This window comes from Plectrocnemia conspersa, unplaced genomic scaffold, assembly GCF_051122295.1.
Source record: "Plectrocnemia conspersa isolate PC_06_02 unplaced genomic scaffold, ASM5112229v1 ptg000012l, whole genome shotgun sequence".
Classification (NCBI taxonomy): domain Eukaryota; kingdom Metazoa; phylum Arthropoda; class Insecta; order Trichoptera; family Polycentropodidae; genus Plectrocnemia; species Plectrocnemia conspersa.
This window is the reverse complement of record NW_028277176.1, coordinates 15,095,755-15,113,456: the sequence shown is the minus strand read 5'-3', so window position 1 is coordinate 15,113,456 and position 17,702 is coordinate 15,095,755. Positions and strand designations below refer to the sequence as shown.

At 29.1% G+C, this 17,702-nt stretch overlaps 1 protein-coding gene across 2 annotated transcripts in view; it reads left to right on the top strand.

The window, feature by feature from the left end:
* Positions 1–1,134: 1,134 nt before the first annotated feature.
* LOC148228354 (sialin-like) overlaps positions 1,135–17,702 on the top strand; it is a 28,292-nt gene continuing 11,724 nt past the window's right edge. The window contains exon 1 of one of the 2 annotated variants that reach the window (XM_088199924.1): positions 1,135–1,217. In XM_088199924.1, the coding sequence (XP_088056050.1) occupies positions 1,150–1,217 (68 nt within the window). In that variant the 5' untranslated portion in view covers positions 1,135–1,149. Of the gene's footprint in view, positions 1,218–4,391; positions 4,759–17,702 lie in introns of those variants that run through there. The other variant, XM_088199923.1, reaches the window with a different exon arrangement.

Below are 17,702 nucleotides of genomic sequence, written 5' to 3'. Positions count from 1 at the left end.
GCAAAAGAATATATATTTGTCATATTTTTATATAGATTTCATTATGGCCAAAACTTGGCAGCATTCTGGTAACACTGGCGTGATGGACTCTCTCTCCACTGACAAACTTTGGCGGGCTCGCAACGGTTGGTTGCGAGTCCGGCCTACTGCCTCATTCACTGTGACTGTAATAATATTCTTACATATAACATATATAAATTGGCATTAAAAAATACTACTGCAGCAGCTCAATTTGTGTCTAATTGTCACCTGTCAGCTCCCGTCGCTAAAATATCATACAATTACATTCTACGGATTTTCTGTATTTGCATAACAATCTGATGAATCTGACATAATTGATATGAACTATAAATGATGGAAATTTGTTATTACTGCTTTTATTATAAATAATAATTTCAAATGTAAATGTGAAATGTACTCACTTTGTAATTGTAATAATCTTCCCCTAATTCCGATTTGACCATTTTAATCACGTCTTCGTTATCCGAGAAAAATTCTACACCTTCAAATTCGAGATCTGATTCATCCGAATCGTTATATCTTTCGCCCATCGCTATAAATATTATTTAAATTGAAGTTAGTTCATATTAAAATTAATTAACAAAGTAAAAATATGAAATATATTTGTTAGGTCGAAAAACAGGAATATTCTGCGTTTCTATGTTAATCTCCCGACGACAGGCAAACAAATACTGACACAAGATTAAAATGCCATCAGATGCGCGCGTCAGAGCTTGAGGCACCTTACTCTAGTTCTCTCGCTCTGTCACATGCGCTTGTACATCTCGATAGCACACGCACAAGCGAATCCGTTTGAGAGAAAAGGAGACATACTCACCGTCCGATGTACTCACCTATCTCTCTCTTACAAAATTCTCTGACAAAGCGGTATAGCATGGTCTCGTAAAAGTTAATGTATTTAAAATTTAATTAATCATAATTTTAAGAATATAGTAATTGTTTTAACGAATCTTTATTTTTCCCGGTTTTAATACTTGTTTTTAAATATTAAACTTATATTATTGCCACGTTTTTGCCGTAAATCGGTTGTCTGAATAATTAAAAGCTAACGCAAAATCATTTCCTCTGCAACATAGATGTGCATTAGAGCATGGCCAATAAAACGTCAGTTGTGGCCACACTCGTCAAATGGCCAACAGTGTTGGTGAGCGGGCGAGGACACATTATCGTTATATTCCACTTTTTTCACATACTTCGTGAGTATTATCGCCAAATTTAAAGAAAGAAGTATAAATGGCACATAAATAGATTTATTAATTTTATTATTTCGGAAAAAAACTTTTATTTATTTTAAAACTTGCAAATAATAACATTTACGTACGTTTTATATATGTAATAAATTTTATATTGATATACAAGTTTTAATTTTTATTATTGATTTTCTTCATGTTTAAATTTAATTTAAACTTTATTTTCATTTTAATTTAAAAAATAAACTTTTGTTTAAAACTCTTATTATTATTTTTTTAATATAAATATTTACGATTTAGTTTAAATAAAGTTTTTTTAACAATGTCGATGTACTTTTTCGATTGTCTCGGTCCACCCAAAGCTCGTACGTTGCTCTCTATAATTTACGGTTCAGTGGCGCAACGTTATTCTTCTTATGACACAAATTCAATATAAAAAGTACATATATTAAAAAAATATTCAAAAAACAATCCATCTTAAACGTTCCTAATCTTCGCAAAAATTATTACATTATTTTAACAAATAATCTGCGCCAAGACAGCAAGAACCGGGTAGATTTGTGTTTACAAATTATATACATATGTTTTTTTTTAAGTTTATAAATATGATGATCTCTCTTAAAACTTTAATAATTATTATGTAAGATATTAAAAAGATCAATTTTTCAGAAAAAAATAATTTCAGTAAACATAGGCAACCATCTCGGCTTAGCTCGTAAGACAGCCAAATTCGCCACCTTGTTTCAAAATGGCGGTTATTAAAAAAATCGCAACTCCGTTTAAAAATTGTATAGCGGTCAAAAACGTTCTAAATTAGAAATATTATTAAAAAAATATTTTAATAATATAAATACAACTTTCTGTAAGACTTAACCGTTTTTGAGGACATGTTAACTGCCACAGTTTTAATTTTATTTACGTGAAAGTTGTTTCAAAAATAGATATTTTAAATATCTTAGTTAAGCTAAGTTAAGTTAGAGCTAATAGTGGGGGCGTTAACCCAAACTTGCCATCTCTTTCTCAATTATGAATAATGATGAAATGGATAGCTCTCGAACTGACTGTCTTAGCGCAAATAGGGTATACGCCTAAGAAATTCTAAAAAAATGTAAGGAAGTCAATAAAATAAAAATTCAAATTTAAAAAAATATTTTATTATATTTTTTTTATTTATACTGGATTTAACGCGTTTTGAAAACACAATAACTGCGATAATTTTAATCGAATCACCATAAAACATTTTATTTAAATAAATCTAATAAATATCGCGGCCAAATTTGCTAGACAGCCTGATATGCTTTCATATTTTTAAATTGCTGCTATTCAAAAATATAAAGAAATCGTAATTCCATTAAACATAATTATATATAATAGAAAAAGACAAAAAGTCTTATAATATAAATATTTTTTACAGTTATTGCGTTTTTTGAGGACACGATAACTGCTGCAGTTTCAATCACATTGATATAAAATTTGATTTAAAAATATATCTTGTAAATATCTCAACTTTGCTGCCCAGCCTTATTTTTTATAATGTTCCGATGTAATCTGACAGGCGTAAGCCCGATACTTTACAACGGGGTAAATCTGTACTAACTAAATAAGTCAATCAGATATAATGAGTACCTACAAATAAGTATTAAAACCACCAGACTTGTTAGTTTAAATTGGTGACATCTATGCAATTATTTATAAATTATAATGTGTATTATAATTTATTATCAATTGCTGTTACTTTGCAGCTGGGGCCGATTTTTAATAATAGCCCATTTTTATAAATAAAAATTCGAGTCCACTGCCGTGGCTCGAACCCGCGGAGATAACATGTTATGATCGCACGGATTACACTATTCCGACCTTATCCACCATTTTTTTCAAAATGCGACTATTTAAAAATATTAAAAAATCACAATTTGGATATAATAGAAAAAAAAATTGTTTATAAAAATTAAAAAAAAATAATATAAAATCACAAATGTTACCTTTCAACTGTGAAAAAATCCTGGAAAAAATAGAAAAGTCAACTTTTCGATAATATATATTAAAATAAGGAAAAATAAATATTTTTTACTCATTTTTATATACAGAAATCTATCTAATTCTTGCAAGTTTACCGCCAGGGGTGTCATTTGGAGAGGGGGGAGGGTAGGTCGGGGCATTTGTACATTTTTTTCACTCTCCTATTGGTCAAAATTTGGTTTAGATATGCTTCATTCGATTCCCACTTATTGTAAGTCGTAATATTGTAATAAAAATCTGAATATGAATGATACATAACCGAGCGTTATTACAGTTTTCCTAAATTTTTCAAACTTCACAGATGAATATCGTAAAAAATAATTTAAAAAATCGGTCTTTAGCTGTAATGAAGGTTTATTATTAAGAAAATTATGTCACTGATTTCAGTCTGGTGTCTAATTGTGTTTAATCCGTTGTAACTCATTGGGCTGTCAACGACTGTCGTATTACAGGCAAAGATAAACATTAAATAAAATCTACTTGTCAGATATTTTTTGTGGAGTCATAGTAAAATACTATCAAAGCGTGATCAAGTTGCTATTATTATAAGTGATAAACTTATATAAATAATAATAAATCAAACTACCTCGTGTATGTTTATAAAACAAACTAATTATCCAAAGAGCAAATAATTCGATTAAAAACAACTATTCCAAGGTCTTAAAAATATGCTGTAGATTTTTTGTTATTTAGATTTAAATTGCCACTTTCCGCAAAATAAATGTCAAAATACAATTACTCAAACAGCGTGAACTTTGAGGATAATATTTTTGTAAATATTACCCATTAGCTGTTGGTTGACATTTACGCTGTAGCAGTTCACTGATGTTAAACATTTAAGCTTTTATAATAGATGCATCTAAGCAACTTTTAAGACATTAACTGGAAAAGTTTTAATTTTTTTAGGTACAGGCCGTAGATTTCTTTTTTATTATTAAAAATTCTAATTCAAAAACAAACAAAAAATATCATTTGTGTTTTTTTATTTAATTTCACTTTTCCAAGTATGTACCAAGTCGTCTCCCAAAAAAACAATTGAACCGCGCGCTTTTCTCTGGGTCACCTCGCAGATTTCTTTTTCCGTCAATTTCCAACAATTTCACGCGCGCACGCCACTGCACCGATAGAGTACTTCCGTCGTCCAACCTGTTGAATCGATTCAGTCGACTCGGCGGTTCCCAGCGCGCAACACCGCTTCTCGAAACCTTTCTCTCCCACACACACCTCAAACAAATAATTCTCTCCGCGTGTCCCCTGCTCGGTTTCGATTTCTATTATGCCGATCGGATTTCTACACAAGTGTTCAGTCGCTTCCGACGACCCAGTTACCAGAAACAGTACCATTGGATGTGCATCTACTGATCTCGCATCGTTTTCACCTGAACACCTTTGTTTGAACATGTGCACCGGGTGTTGTTAAAAAGTTGATAGCGAAAATGGAGGAGTCCGGTCCCCAAGTGTCCATGGAGATCAAGAACCAGGCTGGTACCACATATAACGCCACTGAGAAGAGGAAATTCAGCATGAGGTACTATAGCAGAAAGATCAGAAACTGATTTAATGCATCACAGAACATTTTAACTTGACATGTCCGGCTGATTTTCAATGTCGCATCGTTAGCATATGTTTGTAAATGTTGGGTGCATATCGTCTGTATGGCGTAATAAACCACTTATTCGACTGTTTTTTCTACGAGAATAATTAGTCATGATTAGTGGATGTTTCTGTGAGATGTTTTAACGGAAATTATACTAACATATGCTATGGGTCGATTACATTGGTCAACATATAAAATCATTAATTTAAACATACTCTAGGACTCTGAATGCGAATATGATTGTTTATTTATTTAATTTATTTTTTCAAAATACATAAAATCAAAAATATGTTACTTTTATATGGAGAAAAGCTTTGACATATTAATCCACTCAAATATCTAAGCTCAAATAAAACAAAACTGCTTTTAATTTTATTATTACTCAAGTTTGTTTTATACTTGATATGACTTCCATTTAACATACACATCATTTGACCATTTAAAGTAGTAGTCTCTGAAATTTTTGTGACACGCCTATAAAACAGAATCTTTAGGATCGATTGATTCCGACACCTTTTTATAATTTTCCTTAACACGTTGACTACGCTAAAGAGCGTTTATTTTCCTCGTTTAATATAATCAAATCTGATTAACCCTTTGAGTAGTTAGTTAATTTATAAACATTTGTTAATTTGCTAGTATACACTTGGTAGTGGGATAATTTTACGTATTTTTCCATAATTATTTTTATTGTTATTTATAGTAAATTATAAAAAAAACATCAGTGATTTGAAAGTATAATTTAATAATTTATTTTAACACCTATCTAGTACAATTTTCGTTAATTTATTTTAAATATTTATTATATATTATTCGGCTTTTGTGATTTTTTATATCAATATAGAGGCTTTCAATATTTTTTATAAAATTAATATAAAATATTTTTTGTTTTGTTTATTTATTAACTCAAAACAGTGAAAGATCGACCGCCGTACATGTACGGCGATACTCAAAGGGTTAAAGAGCTTCCATAAACGCTGACTTGTTAGAAACAATTATTAAGACTAATTCAATTTAAATCACCGATTTTTTTTCTTTTACCTTACCTATATTGTTTATGATTTTTTTTATTAAATTTATTTTTTGTACTTACTTTTTTAAATATATCATTATATATAAGTCAATAAAGGTGGATTAGGTACACATGGCCTTTTTTGCTAAATGATTTTATAATTCCTTTTTTATATCATTTGCAATTGTTGACATTATTTTCATTGCTATTAATTATATGCTGGCAAAAAATGAATCTTATTAAAATTGCTTAAATCGGAATCGGTAAAATTTCAAAGGACTCCACAGCCCTGCAAGATAACATTATGTTACCTCAGATAACAAAAACATAGGTTTGACCTTGTCTCGGTTTCATACCATCGGTCTTTCACAAAATTTTTCGAGATGACCCTTTTTTAGCACTCTCTAGCATACCGCATTCCAACCTACATATCTTAGCATCACAAGAAGTAAAAATTTCTGAGATGACATTTTTTCTTTTTAACTGTCCCGGCTTAGATTTTCATAAATATGGTGAGCCTTCCTAAACATGTCATTCTCTAAATACAAATATCTGTGCATACAAAAAATGTATAAATGTAGTTAGTTTTATAAAAAAACGAAACTAATTTCGTCGTGCCGTGCGAAATTTTTGGGTATTTTACTTTAAGCTAGTGCTTTGTAATTATATATGTATAACACGTATGACAAGATTTTCGCTAAAAATACGACATATCTTATTTCGTACAACTACTCGCTGAATTCAGCCGTGTAAAAATAATCTTTCTCACAAAGAAATCTATCAGATTCTTTTGGTCAGACTTTCGGTATTTCTACGTTAAAAAATCTTAAAACAAATACTAATAAGCACAACTTTTGTAACGACTAATATTACAAAAAATTTCAGTTTTTTATTGAAAAATATATAATTAGAATAATAACTGAAAAACTGAATTTATTAAATGTTATCTGTGTTTTCCATATCATAATAAGTAATAAAAATGCAGTTAAAACATTTTTAATATATTGCCAAACCAAAAGTGTTGAAAAACATTATATTTATTCAGTTTTTTTAAATATTTATTATTTAATTATCTTATTTTTGAAGCAGAAAAAGTTCAAAGTGGTCTATTTACCCATCTGTTTATTTGTATATATAGAAATTGGAAACAAAGTTGAAATTTGCAAATCATCCTTTTTCATTTTAGTGCCACTCAACTTTTCAATCGGTAAATTAAAAATGTCATCATTTTTAGTCAAAATAATAATAGTAAAAAATCATTAACTTATTCAGAAGATATTGCTCTTATTTTTACTTCTAAATACTGATCGCATTCAAAATATTATTTTTTTAGGCATGTATAGAGAAAATAAATAATTGTTTAAGTAACATATAGTATATATAGTTTAAAATGTATCTATTAGCATGGATGAATATTTTATATGCACATCGCCAAAACTCGGTTTTGTTAAAATGTGTCACTTCAATCCTTTATTGGCGATTCGCGTTCTGTACGATACGTTAGTTCGTAGCGTCCTCGAATATGGCTCATTGAAGCGAAGTACTCCTTGTTGTTGGATAGAATTCTAAAAAGTACGGGTCGTATTCTTATTTGTATCCTAGTGCCTTTTTGCAGGAGCGTTGGAATACGCACTGTATATTTAATAAAGCTCGTTTTAAAGCTGCTAAGGGCGTTAACAACAATCAATGCTCGGTGACGGTAATTTAATTCAAGTATTTTTTAATTATAAATTTAATTTTTAATTTAAATTATATTTCACTGCAACAATTTTAAAATTAAATTTCTGTCCGTATACTTATTTTTTCTTTACAAATAGCTTTTATTTAATTTTACCTGTGATGCGCCTTGGATAAGCCGCGCAGCACAACATTTTTCAATGTTTTGCTGCTAATGTACTAAAAACTGTCGCGAAAAGCTTAAAATTTGGTTGTTTTATTAATAATCTGTCATTTTGTCCATAAATAAAATACCAGTGCTAAATTAGTCACGAAATTTGAAACACTTTCTTATTTCTTAAGAAATATATATATAGATATTTAGTGGCGCAGCGAAAATTTCAGGGTATTTATATATTATATACATATAACACTTTAATGTTCAATTGAAAATATTTTCGCTAATTTTACATATAAATGAGAATTTAACAATCTGTTCTTTTTGTCTGTGTGAAGAATGAAAATAGCATTCTGATTTTATTCATTAATGATAACCTAAATTATTTGTTAACTTTTATAATATTTACATTAATGTAAAAACCATAACATTTATTTTATTTACCTTAACATTTATCAAAACATACATATTTAAAAAACATGTAGAACTTATTTGAAAACCGTTTTTATTTACGAAATGAATAAAATTATCATTAGGAAATAAATATAAAAATCTAACTGTAATAAAATATCAATACTTTAAGAAAAACAAAACTTTTAATGTCTTACATATAAATTTTAATCTAAGCACAAAAAAATGGTTTATTAATATATAGTATATATTTCCCCATACCAAATTAATAATACCTGCAAATAACACTTCTGTTGCATAACAAATTGTTTATATTTAATAATCAATGTCACACGGAAATAGCCTATTTTTTGTATAATATTTTTTAGAACTTATAGATAGTTTTAAGACCCCTTAAATAGAAGTTGAGGTTTTTGTTCTAAAGAAAGTTTTATTACTTTGGAATTATAAAAACTAGGTGACCTTGAAAGGTGTATAACTAATGATATACGCTATGCATCTTTTGGATGAAGCAATAGGCATAATTATTACCATGTCATTAGAAGTCATCTTGAATTTCCCAAACTAAAATGTAGTTTAAATAGGTTCACGTATTTTTTATTACAATTTAAATCACATTAATGGCCTATTCATGTTTAATTATACATACATACTATTATATTTTACTTTTAAATTTGTAGAATAATTCAGATATTATCTTCCCTACTGTATATTAGTACTAACTAATGTTTTTTTTTGCAGTTAAAAATGGTTTAAAAATTTTAAGTTTCTCAGGACATTGTTTACATGTATTAAACTTCTAGGATCATATTTTATTTATATGGTTTTTTATTATAAAAATATCAATAAAATAAAATTTATAAAATCACTCCAATATTAAACTTAATATTTACTATGCAATACGATTTTTGTACGCAAAAATCCGATTTCGTATTGATTTTAAATTACGAATAATATTTAATTATACTTTGACATTTGGGTTTAAAATATATGTATACATAAACATATTCTCAGTATTTTCAGTACACATGTTGCCTAACTTATCAAAATTTCAATGTAGCATCACATTTACCGGTGAATGGTTATTGCGAAATTTGTAAATGTCGGAATGTCGAAAGGTGGAATTCTAAACAGACAATACGCCGAAATGACGATTGTTATATTACTGACAAATATTTATTCAAGACATTAAATTATTAATAAACTAATGTGTGTTGGATTAATCGATGACTACCTAACGTGTTTTTTGAAAAAGTTGGTTAAAAAAATGGGTAGAATTTTGAGCTAGTTTTTTTTTTAATTAACACTGCACAGCTAATTAGCTAATGGTTCTGAGGAATGATATCATTTCTTCAGTTGATAACGACCTACTAAAGTCGTTAGTCGAATCAGAACTATACACAACATAAGTTAGGCGTTAGTAATATTTCGGATTTTGAGGCTAAAGAGGTGTGACTTTGTAGCCAAAAAACATCGGTTTATTTCTATTATGTACAAATTGCCACAGAAGATAAATAGTGCCGAATTGTACTTCGTAGAGTGCTTATGGAGAAGTGATGCATGCGGGTCTCTCTCGGTTTGCTGTCTGAGCTCGTCTCTTGTCTCAAATCAGTGAACCGTGTGACAAAGTTTTATACTCTTGATTTAAGACAGCTCTGTCAAATCACAGATGCGCATGTCGATGGGCCAATTGCATCGGTTTATAATTCACGCATTGAAGAAGAGAAATTGCATGGTGAAACTTCGAAGATCGTTACTACAAGGGGTAGATTTTTTCCAAGGGGGAAACCTTCAAAAGGCACCGCCAGTATATTTTTTCAGCTGTTGGTAGTTTGAGACCAACTCGGAGTCACTGCGTTGACGCATTTATGGCTTCGAGAAAGTAGATGGTCTTACGCTTTTCTAGCGCCTCAGTGATTAGGGATATTCAGTCCTTTTATTGCGCAGTGCTAGGGAGCTGTGATGCGAGTTCGCCCCGCTTCTTCTTTCTTCATCATTATGCACGAGTTGCCAAGCTGACCATGTCTCCTTGTTCCTCAGTATGGAGTGAATCATGGTCTTTGGTGAAACCTGTATGTAAGTGTTTCTTTCAGCGCAGTGCCATGCAATGCAATCAAAGAGTGTGTGGGCGGGGTTGATGATGATAGCGGTTCTTACGCAGGTTAGACGCATTGTTTATCGCGCATCGTTTACGCACAAAATGGTAGTTGTTAATGTGCTAGCATATAGAAGGTCTGTGAAATATCTAATTATTACGCAATTGTTGTATTGAATAGTCTTATTTTGCCAAAATGCTGCTTATTTCCTTTTCAAAATATTTTAAGTGATCGCTTTAATGACTTCAGAGTAAATGGTTCTGCTGGTTGGACCCTTCATAATGTTCAGGAGCACTTGAAACTGCTAGTAAAAAAAAATGGATGCCACACGAATTTAATGAAAACCAAAATATTTACAGTTACAAAGTTTGTTCTGTAATTATTTAATAGAACGATCCATTTCAAAAGTTGTATTGTAATTCGATAAAAAGTACGTTTTTTTGTCAGCAAAATGCTACACATTGTAATAAAAATTGCGACTACCAAAAAAGGTCCAATTCTCCTGCACGACAATGCGTGACCACACATTGCACGATATACGAGTTAGACTATAGAAAATTTCTCATCTAGCATTTCGCTTACAGATTATCACTTGTTTAAGTATTTCGACAACTTATTACAGAGTAATCTCTTTAACGTTTAAGTGCTCTTATGATATTTTATCTACTCCAGACTTTTATACCACTGAAATAAATAATAAAATTATTTTATTTTCTTTAGAGAGAAATACATTTATCATAAAAGGAAACGATGACAAATTCACTCTAAAAAATTAGCCTTAACCCAAATAGATTAAGCATTGCTTAAAATAATATCAATCATCTACGTATATACAATCGTAGAGTTAATACTTTTAAGACGCTGTGCCTATACACTTTAAAACAATTAGCACTTCATCGATAACTAAACATTCCACTGCTTCTCAAAATATGCTTATATTATAAATATATGATTTTCCATTGTATATTTTGGCGAATTGATTCCATTTCATATTAGACGATGAGGGGAAAAGTGTAACGTTTATTTTCTTAGTAGTTTATTGATTATTGATAATGAGATTCAACCCAGTGAGACATATTATATTATTTATATTATTACAAAGATACGATCTATTTAAAATATTCATTAATAAAATATTAAACCAGCTAGAAATGTTACTTATTTTATTAAAAAAAATTTTTTTTTCAAAAACGTTAATTTTTTTAGGGATTTAAATTAAGCCTTAAACTTAGTTATCACATTTGTTTTAATTTAGGCTTGCGATATTTTTGTACGCTCGCGGCCCATTTTTGAAAATTTTTGTTGCGCATCTAAATCCCAATATTACCTACAAGACAAATATCTGTTTATGAGTACAGTATACCAAATTGTCGTAATCTTTAACTTTTTAAATACTAAATTGAACTGTAACCCTAAAAAAATAATTGATCTTTTAACGTCTTAAACAATAAATTGATAGTGAAATAAAACTGCCGCAAAATATAATAAATATTTGCATATTGCATTGTTATCGATAACAATAAATTATCTTTTTATATATGATCCTTATCATTTTTATGCTATCTTGTTTTATTTACAAATGCATAAAATCAATAACACATTGCTGCTTTTATTATAATATCGATATCATTAAAAATGTCATTTTTATGATCCCTTCCTTTTCAAGCAGATCATTGCTTTGACAAAACAATTCAAAAAATTCCATTATACATCAATTGTTCGTTGTCAACGTCCGTTGAAAATATACATGTATGAATCATTAGTGTGTGTACAATATTGCTCGTATCGTTATCGTAAAACGTAAAGAGTGTTGTTTCTTGTGACACCGTTTCACCAGATAATTATCTTAGAAATCTGCTCAATGTACCGGCCGTGTTCGCTAGCTAAAGATGGACTCCATTTGGATGGTGTTCGTTTCGAGGTTTTTATCAATAAAATAGATAATGCGGCGTATCGGACGCTTTGAGGATTTTTTAAAAGAGTATCCTTGGTATTTTTTATGCAGGTCTGCGTATGCATATCGAAAGTATTGTGTCGTTACGCTCTGTAATTCTAAACGTGTATACTCTTTGATACATCGCTGGTTTCTCACAACCTTGAAAAACGTTTCACAAAAACAGTTTATCTGATGGCGTTTTGTAATTATTATAATCATAGGTAATACGATAATTAAAAAAATACTATACAATAAAAAATGTCCGGTCTTCATTTGTATTGAATCAGAAGCTAAATAATTTTTGTTCATTATATTTAAAGTAGTTAAAATTACTTATTTATACCAGTAGAAATCTAACTTAAAAGCAAAAAAAATTGAATCAGTCACATTATTGAACTAAAATTTTACTTAAAATAAAAATATAGAATCAAAATTGTATTAGATACTTAGGAATAGACATTAATAATTCAAAATACATAAAAGTATGTATATTTTGATAAAATTTAAAGCACATATAGATGAGTGAAGATAATTAGTAATTTATATTAGTTGATGTATGATTAACATTTTAACACAAGTGAAAAACTACTACCGTGTAAATGTCACAATCTAAAAAAATAAATAGCGTAAATTGAGCATAAATGAACATTAAAAATACATATTTAAATTCTCAATGTTTTTCTTTCTTCGCGTACGACTTTGACACACGTAGAAAGGTCGTATTATCGTGGATCGAAGGACCAGCGAACACTTGAATTATTTTCAATCCTTCATATTTATTATTTTCATATAAAACTGGTCCCTCTGATGAAAATTCATTGTTCATGATTATTTTTGTAGAAGCCAATCAGGAAACCACAACGTTGCGATACATTCCTTATTAAGCTTACTGTTTAATTACTACTGTTACATAGTAGGTCGCATATCATCTGAAATTGTGAATGCGCCTTAGGAACAAGCATTTTTATTTTTCTTATATTTTTTTAATTTTTAAAAAACAAGAGTTTTAAATTTAGCCTTACAATTTATGTAATGTATGTGTGTATGTGTCATAGTTGTCTCGAAGATTAGGTTGATCTATTGGTATTCAATTCGACGGTCGGAGCATCGGTCAATTTACCTCATTGTCATTATTCGGAAGCAAAGTTCTAAAAAAATCTGCATGACTAAAGTATCTTATATACCCGAATATAAATTAGGGAAGCCTAGCATCTCGATCGTCTGACTAGTCTCGATGATTTGGGGTGGAACCAGACTTTTTGCGTAACAATAATTCGAAAACAGCAAATTTTGTAAATCCGTAGAAATGCACTGACCCTTTATTCTAATTGTACAAATTAAGTCCCATTTTTTTTTATGCAAGTGCTTTTGAAACTATTAATAAATATTTGCTCAGATAAGCAACCGGTTGCTTAACATAAACGAAAAAAAGTCCAAAATAAATTAATTTTATGAGACCCTTTTAGCAAGTATTTCACGACTTATTTTGTCGCAACAATAACGAGTGGTCCCGATATTTTTCTAATTAAAATGACAAGTTATAAACGTGATATTAAAAAAATTGTCGTAATATTTAAAGAATATGAACAATTATATTCGTAATATTTGCAGCTAATCCATTTTTGTACAAAAAAAGTAAAATATCCTACCGTAGTGGCGAGTAATTTTATCTCGATATTTTTTTGCAGAAATCGGTTTATAATGATATAACCAACATTTTCGAGCTCCTTGGCAAAATGGTCTAGTATTCCAAAAAAATATTTTTTAATTATATTTACAGCTCTTGTATGAGTCAACTTATGTACTATATTAAGGATGGAATAGCGTAGTCCGTAACGTCTCAGACTAGTAATTTTCAGGTTGCAGGTTCAAGTCCCGGCAGCGACTCTCAATTTTTTATTTATAAAAAATGCGTTATTATTAAAAACCGGCGCCAACTGCAATGACGTCTATTGATTATACAATTTATAATTAATAATATAGATGTCACCGATTCCCAGACTTTCAGTCTGGTGGTTAATACTTTGTTGTAAGTATTCATTATATCTGATTGACTTACTCAGTTGGTACAGATTTACTCCGTTGTAACACATTGGGCTTACGCCTGTCAAGTTATAACGGAAAATTTAATATAAAATATAAATTGGAGACGTTTTCTATAGTTTGTGCTGGTTAGTTCACATAAAATATCACAGTTTTCGATACGTTTTGAAGGGGTAAGAGGCGGGAGGGGGGGTGTAATTTTAAGTTTTGCTTCGAATGTATATGGCAATTCTTAAACGTTTAGTTTTACATACTTTATATAAGTTATAAAAAATCCAGAATGTTTTAATTGCTATATATATAAGTTTTAACGAAACGTAGTCTTTTTATTTTTTTTTCATTTGAGTAAATGTATAAAAATGTGGGATAATTAGTAATAATTGCCATATATTTATAGTATAGAGATATATAATAGTATTTTAAATTATTATTATTATTATTATATACAATAGCTTAACTCTTGCATACGCAGTATAGAGAGGTATTAGAATTGTTTAGATGTTAACACAATCAGATTTTTTGCTATGAATAATTTCGACATCGTATTTTATATATCGAACATTGCTGATAGTCTGGTGTAATTGTCACGATTTGCTGCATTCCTGATTAGTTTTAAATATAGAAAGGAGTTGTCATTGAAAATTCCAGTTGTCAGTTATTATTTCATAAATATTTTACGTGAACCTTTGTACATAATAATATATTTTTATGTGTACGTTTTTAATATATACATTTAATCTACATTCGATAACTTTGACCCTAGTCAGAAGCTATCTAAGCAATTAATTTTAAGGCAGTTATGTCAGAGGTTCCCTATTTGCGGAAATGTTTCTAAAAATTCTTAACATTCTTACCTTGGCAGTAAAAATGTACAAATGTAATGAACGCACGGGCAGTAACAAACCTGTTTTATGTACTTATTATGCTCAAGGATCAATGGTTTTGGAATCAATTACCTTACGTGCATGTGATTATTTATTATATTTTTTATGGTACAGTTTTACTCTTATATCCAAAATGGCAATTGATTGCATAATAGTTTACTATTAAAGTATTACACTACAAACTCATTTTTTCTACAAATATATATTCATGTTCAATAAACATTCTGCTTTATTTAAACAATTCTAATACAGCGAAATTAAATATAAAATAAATATTATTACACATTTTCATACGACTTACACATATTTAAAGCTAATACATACATTAGAATTAGCTTTATATATAAATGGGCTAAATAAATAAAGGATAATTACCTTTGTATATTACATAATACTAAAAAACTATTAAATAATTTGTATATTATATCACTTCATTGTCAAACTATTAACCATATGCATTATGACACATTTAATCAATTTTACTGGGAAATAAATATGATACTATCACGTTATCTATTGAATATGTAATTTATAGTTTATAATATTTTACTTTAAGCATATTAAATCAATATATTTTCCATTTTATAATATTACATATAAGAAAGTAATAAACAATAACCAATATCATAAATAGTAAATATAATATAGTAAATTATGACCGAGTGGCTGATTTTTATCGGAAATTTGTCGGAAATGAACTGTAATTGGAACAATACGTTCGTATTCAATAACTGTATATTTTATTTATACTACGAGGGTGTTGTTTCTTTCTTATTTGCTATCAGAAATGTTTTTTTGTACTCCTATTTATTATAGTCGGTAAAAATCTCACGTATCCATTTTTTGTTTGAGTTCAAACTTGAACACAATTTGGGATTTGGTGAGGGTACTATTAGTTAAAACTGTAAGACGCTGGTTCGATAAATTTATTAAATTAAAAGCGTAGCGGGGGGGGGGGCAGAGGAGAGCATATGTCCCGAGGCGCAATATTGAGGGGGGCGCTAATACGAAGTTGGTAATTTGTTAAATTAAATAATGACGTCACTGCTTAAAATACACGTGCCGTCGCAGTGGAAACGCACATTTAACTAGCGTTCATATTAAGACATTTATAACAATATTACGACTTACAATAAGTATGAATCGAATGAAGCATATCTAAACCGAATTTTGACCAATAGAAGAGTGCAAAAAACAATTATCCCCTCTCAGAAGTCAAAAATCCAATAAAATCCTGCCGTCGCAGTGGGAACGCTTTGACGTGAATTTTTGACTTCTGAGAAGTTATAATTGTTTTTGCGCCCTCCTATTGACCAAACTTCGATTTAAATACACTTTGACCAATACTCTCATATCAAAAATACATATTAATGTCGGTAAGAATATCTATCATATTTTTAAAACATATTTTAGTATCGAAATGTATACAAGCTATATGTTCTTATTCTTCCGCTTATTCTCTCCTGAGAGATGAGTTGGATTAGTTTGTATTTTTGGACTTGACTAAATGAAATATATAAAACTATAATTAGTTTTAGAACTACCATTAGGTTAGGTTTGAGTTTGAACAGCAAATAGACGTTTCGCAACTGTCAATTTTTTTTTATTTTTTATTTATTTACGTAATTTGCATGAGTAAGAAATAACTCACACTGCGGTTACTATTAAATACATTAAAAGTATAAATTGAATAGATATACATATACAGATATACAATATAATAAATACACTTAAAATATTTATATCGTTAAATGTTTTAAATGCAATATATTTTTAAGAATTTGCGCCTAACTTTACAAAAAATGCTTTAGGGATGTGTAAATCATCTGCAGATCTAATTTTATAATTATGTAGCTCTTTTCTAAATATGCTTGTAAATCCCCAAATGCCAGACATATATGTTAGATGACAATAAATATGTGAATAATAAATGTTTAATTTAGTTTTATACAATACTATATTTTAAAACCTGTATACATTTTTGATTCAATCAATACGGTTATAAAAAATTAAATGTTGATCCAAAAGTAGATCTAAGAATTTTATATAATCACTCTTTGTAATTAGATAATTATTTACAGTAATTGTAATATCAATAGTTGGGTTTTTTCATTAACATTCCATTCACTAATATGGATCAAATCACTCTTTGTCTTTGTATGTTTTAGAGTCATATATTAGCTCTGTATCATTAGCATACAGTTGAATCCTTCCTGCAAGTTTGCATAAGATTAAATCATTTATGTATAGATTAAATAATAATGATCCAAAAATAGAACTCTTTGGAATCGAATTTCATAGACATTATAGAGCAGCATATAATTTCAGTTAAAATATATTTTTGCCAGTTAAATATATATCTACTTGTGAAAATGTATTTGGATTTCACTAGTGAAAATTTAACTTCAACAATAAATACACATTCACATTTATACATTGCAAGTAAATAAATTGTGATACGTATGCAAATATATATATTACTACATATGGAAAAGTTGAAATCATATAATTGTACTAGCACCTTCCAGATAAATTATATTTTCACTAGTAAAAATATATATTTATCGGTGAAAATGTATTCCAAAATAATTTTACTGAAATGGCATATTTTTAAAAATATTTTCGGGATAGATTCGAGACTGTTTTCTATAGATTTTCT